Source organism: Mixophyes fleayi, chromosome 5 (genome assembly GCF_038048845.1).
Source record: "Mixophyes fleayi isolate aMixFle1 chromosome 5, aMixFle1.hap1, whole genome shotgun sequence".
NCBI classification, from domain to species: domain Eukaryota; kingdom Metazoa; phylum Chordata; class Amphibia; order Anura; family Limnodynastidae; genus Mixophyes; species Mixophyes fleayi.
This window is the reverse complement of record NC_134406.1, coordinates 26,575,441-26,581,997: the sequence shown is the minus strand read 5'-3', so window position 1 is coordinate 26,581,997 and position 6,557 is coordinate 26,575,441. Positions and strand designations below refer to the sequence as shown.

The window sequence follows — 6,557 nt, the reverse complement described above, 5'->3', positions numbered from 1 at the left end:
CTGCGATTTTGTACCCCCCCCCCCCTTCCAGCACTGTGTTCGGAGAGGGTTTCACTTACCTGCTGCCATCCCTCCTCACGCAGTGTCTGCAGTCAGCAAGCTGGCAGAACAGGAGGACGGACACAGCCTGCGGCAACTGTGCCTGGCTCCTAGGAGGGCATGAGAACTATGGCAGAGAGAGGCTGGCAAAGGAGGCACCTCCACAGCACCTCCGATACCCCCATCCAGACGTCCATGCTGTGCGCTGCAAGCAGACATGCTGCGCTATGTTCTTCACTCTCCCCGCTAAGTGCAGGTTCGGGAGAGTGTTCTAACAAGTGGAAGAAAGGGAGGAAGGGGAAGCCTGGGCTACTGTACCCCGGAGCCTCCAAAACAGCAGCCGGGAGTGTCACCGGCGGTGACTGACAGCTGCTATGCGGCTCAGAGAGCCGCCAGTTGTCAGGAACAGGAGACACGAGTCTCCGATTAATCTATAAATAAACACAAAATAAATTAAAAAAACAGAAGTGGGCTGCTCAGCAGCCCAGACACAGCCCGTTCACCGGGCACTTAAACTAGACTGAGGAGACAGAAAGTGGGGTATAGAGGGGGAGGAGCGAGGGCTTGATAAACAGAAGTTTAAAGTGCCTATCGCCCGGTCCCTACTCTATACCCCAATGTCCCCTGTGTCCTCCAAAGGATAACAGAGAAAGAACATTTTTCATGTATGTTTCTGTCAAAGCACTTTATAAATAAAAGACATCAACCATTGTTTGTACTGTTATCTTCAATAGTCAATAAAATAACATACTTTTACCTCTCAACTGTCCTGATTCCATCAGGAGAGTCATGATTTTAGGGGAGAATCCTGATCAGCCAGGAGCTTGTCCCGGCATGAGGGACAGCTGGGATGTATATCCAGTCTTCACATACATGCTGTGTGACCCAGTTAGTGGTGCACTCTTTATATAAGGGAATATGGGAGGGAGATGCAGGTGGTTGGAGTGAAGTGCAAGCTATACCCTCCATGGTGATAGCCACGGCCACACCTCCGGTGGATGGCACATCTCACGATAGGCCCTTTATAATTTTCAGCCCCAGGCCCGTGTGGCCCTGTGTGGATATGGTGACTTGAGAAAAAGTGTTGTATAATATGTGCATTATACTGGTGTATAAGTGTTGTGCTGCATACTGGGAGAAAGGGTGCTTAGATTAAATTACGCTGGGATGTTGTAAATGATGTTTAAATACTATTGATACATTGTACGTGGAGTAGATTAAATGGTAGATGATGGAGACTGTAGTTTATATTAAGATTATTGTATTTATAAAAGGGTGTAGACTATGGCTAATATGCATTTTAATTTTAGATATGAGACAATGTGCTGTCCAGAATAAAATTTGTAGTTTAGACAATAGCGTTTATTGTGATATGTGATTAATATGTGACTATGCTGGGATTGTTTCATAAATAGGAATTGTATGCATTTTATGCAAAATTATGGTTGTGAGATAGCGTAGGTGATTATGAGTGAACAATATAGGAGTTAAGGAAAAATTGGACAATTTGTGGGTTTGTTTTAGGATATGAATTTGTAAGCATTATAACGCTAGACAAAATAGAGTTCATAGTAGGAGATACTGTGCTGTTAACAGATTATACTGTGGCTCATAGAAGTGTCTGCTTACAGGAATTGGTTTGAAAGAAATTGTGAATTTAGAGATGAATGGTTATATAGCCAGCATATAATGCTGCTGTTCTGTGTTATCAGCTAAGAACAGTGATTTAATCCTTCCATGCTTTCATAATGGCTGACCTAGTGCAATGCTGATTGCTAACCCCGGCAATTGTAAGGCGACGCCCGCAATCTACGGGACTGCCGCCTGTATCTTCTCTATAATGCATCTGGTTGCTAGGCGCATCACTACTGGCCGTCGGCTACAGCTACTATAGAGCGCTCCCGTTGCCTAGCAACGGAACGCTATACTGAGGGCGCTAGGCGCTAATTATGACAGCGCATAGACCTCTCATTGGCCCAAAGGAGTATTTAATCCCTCCTGGCTCTCCCTCCAGTGCCAGAGTTTCAGGTCTCTACCCTGTCTCCAGTATTTCCTCAGTGTTCTAGTTTATTGCTTGTCTCCTGATTTCTGACTGGCTGTGACCTGGATTGCCTTGACTACCCCTAATGGATATCCCTGTGTACCGCGCTTCCAGAATGCTACCGACCCGGCTTGACTCACTTTCCCTTCGGATTCTCCTTGTGTAACTTCATTGCCTGCACCGTTACCGAACCGGCTTGTCTGACAATTCTTTCTCGTGCTTCGCTATCTGGCTCGCGGAAGGACCGCTACCTGCGTGTCTCCTGCAGTTGAGTCCATACCTCCTTGCGGGGGTCCCTGGTGAATACCAGGGACACGTTAGACTCTGCACCTTCCTCCGAGTAGTGCCAACGATAGCAGGTACGCTATACTAAGTCGTGACAGCAATGCTGTATGCATTATGCTGTGTTGTACCCATCCCTAACCATTATATATCCTGCAATGCTGTAGAATTGTAGAACTGTGCATATGATTTATCGGATGGTGTGGATATTTTAAACAGGAATATGGTGTTTTAAATGGTTAAGTGGCGTTTGTGTTTTATGAGTTATTATGGCCACAGTGACTGGCCCCCATTTGAGATACATCATATCTTTGTTGCAGTGTGAGGTACTATTGAGAATATATGTGTCAGGCGCCGTCCCTGTTGTATGTACTGTGCGTAAGATTAAAAACTGTTTTAACAATGTTGTAAGTAAATGCTCTTGCATACAAATATCTGCATTTTGATATTGGGTTTTATACTGCCATGAGACAGTAAATATTACATAGAGAACTGTGAGAGAATTGGATGTCGCTGTACTATAAAGTAGAGTAGGTGTGGCTTATGAAATATAAAAGTGTGTGGTCATTTAACGGGGCTTTCCAGGAACAGTATACAAAACTAGTATGTGCACAGTGATGCAGGTAATAAACGTAATTTTTCATTTTCAATTCTTCTTCATAATACTTGGAAGATACTAGAAATGAAGAACTAGGATATTGTGATACTTAAAATGTTTGTTTTACTTATAACAAATGTAGAAAAATACCTCTGATATGGTATTTTAAGTACTTAGATGACACAAAGATTTGTTGTACCCCTTTTATTTGTTTAATAAAAACAGTTGGAAATTCTTTATATATATACATCCATACATATACACACACAAAACATAATAAGGTAAATTAAAATAGAAGTATTATAATTAAATGACTTTTCAATAGAGTACAATATTAGTAAACTTTCATATCCAATTGATTTTAACCTGTGTGAATTTTTTGATGTACAACAAGAGATGATTTCCGTGTAAAACATTTCCCACACTCAGCACATGAAAATGGTTTCTCACCTGTATGAGTTCTCTGATGTTTAACTAGAGATAATTTACATTTAAAACATTTCCCACACTGAGAACAACTAAACGGTTTCTCACCTGTGTGAGTTCTCAGATGTTGAACTAGAGATGATTTAACTCTAAAACATTTCCCACACTCAGAACATGGAAACGGTTTCTCACCTGTGTGAGTTCTCTGATGTTGAACAAGAGATGATTTAAGTCTAAAACATTTTCCACACTCAGAACATGTAAACGGTTTCTCACCTGTGTGAGTTGTCTGATGTTCAACAAGAGATGATTTAACTCTAAAACATTTCCCACACTCAGAACATGTAAATGGTATCTCACCTGTGTGAGTTCTCAGATGTTGAACTAGATATGGTCTAAATCTAAAACATTCCCCACACTCAGAACATGTAAACGGCTTCTCACCTGTGTGAGTTCTCTGATGGTCAACAAGAGATGATTTCTGTGTAAAACATTTCCCACACTCAGAACACATAAATGGTCTCTCACCTGTGTGAGTTCTCTCATGTTTAACAAGAGTTGATTTCTGTGTAAAACATTTCCCACACTCAGAACATGTAAACGATTTCTCACCTGTGTGAGTTCTCTCATGTTTAACAAGAGTTGATTTCTGTGTAAAACATTTCCCACACTCAGAACATATAAATGGTCTCTCACCTGTGTGAGTTCTCTCATGTTTAACAAGAGTTGATTTAAATCTAAAACATTTCCCACAATCAGAACATGTAAATGGTTTCTCACCTGTGTGAGTTCTCTGATGTTCAACAAGATTTGATTTCTGTGTAAAACATTTCCCACACTCAGAACATGTAAACGATTTTTCACCTGTGTGAGTTCTCTCATGTTTAACAAGAGTTGATTTAACTCTAAAACATTTCCCACAATCAGAACATGTAAACGGCTTCTTGCCTGTATGTGTTCTCTCATGTGCAAAAAAATTTGATTTCTGTGTAAAACAATTACCACCCTCAGAACATATAAATATTTTATCACCTGTATGAGCTATACTATGTGTAAAAATATCTATATTATCAGGAGAATATTCTTCATGGTTAGAGGGAACAGATGATTTATCTGCTCTGTGAAGTATTGTATGTACAGTTAGGGTAGTGGGCTTTCCTCCTGGAGAATCATGTGTGATGTTATCTTCTGTTTCAAAATCCGTAGACAAAATTAATTTTCCCTCTGAGATATTCCTGTGTACGCATCCATCTGCTGGAAATAAAATAAGTGTATGGATACAGACATTTTATTTTACATTTTTAAATTCCCAACATTTTCATACTATGAGAATGTTGAAATGTCCAGCTGCTTAAATTCAATATGCAAACTACAAATACTTCACTATAATTAGAAAACTGCACTACTGAGCACATTGCTTAAACCTAGTCACAGTGACATGCAAAGTGCATCCAGCCTGGGCAATTCCAGCCAAAATGTGGACATTGGCGAGTACAATTTCCTAAGCATACCATTGCCCAGCCAGCATCCTAGAACACTCATCGGCCAGGAAACCTCATTAGTCAGTGACATTGTCCAACTACACACTGATCTCGCACACTAACCCTGAAGCCTCAAAAGTAGAGTAGATGTGGGTTAAACTAACAGCGAGTCCTGGATATGGGTTTACACTGCTCTTAGCTCTTACAACCTTGCACAGAGCAGAGGAGTATCAGGACAGATTAGGAGTATGGAGTAGGGCACAGATGTGCAACAGCACAAAGTAAAGTATAAGGCCAAAGCACCATACAGAGTCAGATCAGCAGAATAAAGAGCAATTGTATAGAGCACCCAAGCACATAGATTGGATAGGAGCTATTGTGCAATAACAGGTGTGTGCGAGAAGGTGGAGTTTGAGTGAAGTGTACTATGTAATGGGATGTATGTGATCTTAGCGGGAGGAGAATAATCTCATATTCTGCATTAGTATTTCAGTGATAATATACAGCCGAGGATAAAATATTCATGGTAATGTCACATGTGGTAGTACAGGGAGATGGTTATGGATACTGTCACAGGAGGTAGTATACAGAAGGTTCATGGGTAATTTCATGAAGTCAGACTGACATCCCATGAGATATACCAGACAGTGCGAGGAGGAGACTGGTGAGATCTCTGGGCTGGTAGCACACAATAATATGATGAGAGGAGGAGAACAAGAGTCTAATAGGAGTTGATGGCTCCTGACTTCCCCACGGATACTTTTTCCTCATTAGTTTGCACTGACAGAGGAATCTGTAGAATAAATTCTTGTTTTTGTGAGTGAATAAAAAGAATATGTTACTCTTTTGTATAATAACTGTTTATTACTCACCTGTGCTGATATCTGTAGGGATTTCCTCCTCCTTACACTGCTGATCACCCCTCACATTCGTCTCTTCCTCTCCATCTATAATTTCTCTTTTAATATCAGTCAAGACGTCATCCTAAATAGCCCACAAAATAATAAAAATATCATAATGAATCATAACCGATTTAATAAAATTATATGAAACAGAAGAATATCAGTATATAAGATCTACACAGCTTGTATACAGATAATATAATGAATAGTCATTTTGGTATTTGTCGAGATCCTAAAATCTACCTGATACTCCTGTGGGACAATGGGATTTTCCTGTGTACAATACTGTGAATACAAAGGACTGAGATATCTCTCTGGGGTATTTCTGTTACTGGATCCATCTGTAGGAAACACACAGGGACTGAGTACGTTGCTTATATATGATTATCAGATAATGTGTATATCTAGGTGGCCCTCAAAACGGCTCTCCTCTTTTACAATAGATGAAAATCTCCTCTTACCCAGTGATGTGAGGATGCGGTGATTCTCCATCCTCAAGTCCTCGTACAGACCCTTGGGCCCTTCTAAATTCTCCCATTCATCCTGACACCTTATTGGAACCTAACATACACAATGACACAGTCATTATCCAGACACATCCCCTAATGTTACTGTATTACGTCCCATTTTCAGCATTCACCTCTCCAGTCACCAGGTGAATGTTCTTATTGGTCAGTTCCAGGATCTTCTGGTCACTGTTTCCCCGACGTATCAGTGAATGAGGTTCAGGCACAGTGATGGGGGCTCTAGGGCCTGTTCAATACTCCTGAAACACAGGAGCAGCTCCT

The 6,557-nt window shown here is 40.8% G+C and overlaps 1 protein-coding gene across 1 annotated transcript; it reads right to left on the bottom strand.

Moving 5' to 3' along the window:
* Positions 1 to 3,210: 3,210 nt before the first annotated feature.
* Positions 3,211 to 6,539, bottom strand: LOC142157930 (uncharacterized; the record flags this gene model as incomplete). The annotated part of the gene is given in 6 exon segments (XM_075211440.1): positions 3,211 to 4,640; positions 5,740 to 5,851; positions 6,013 to 6,110; positions 6,231 to 6,330; positions 6,410 to 6,520; positions 6,522 to 6,539. Coding segments are annotated over 6 exon segments (1,758 nt in total), but the record flags the coding sequence as incomplete, so codon positions are not given.
* Positions 6,540 to 6,557: the final 18 nt, after the last annotated feature.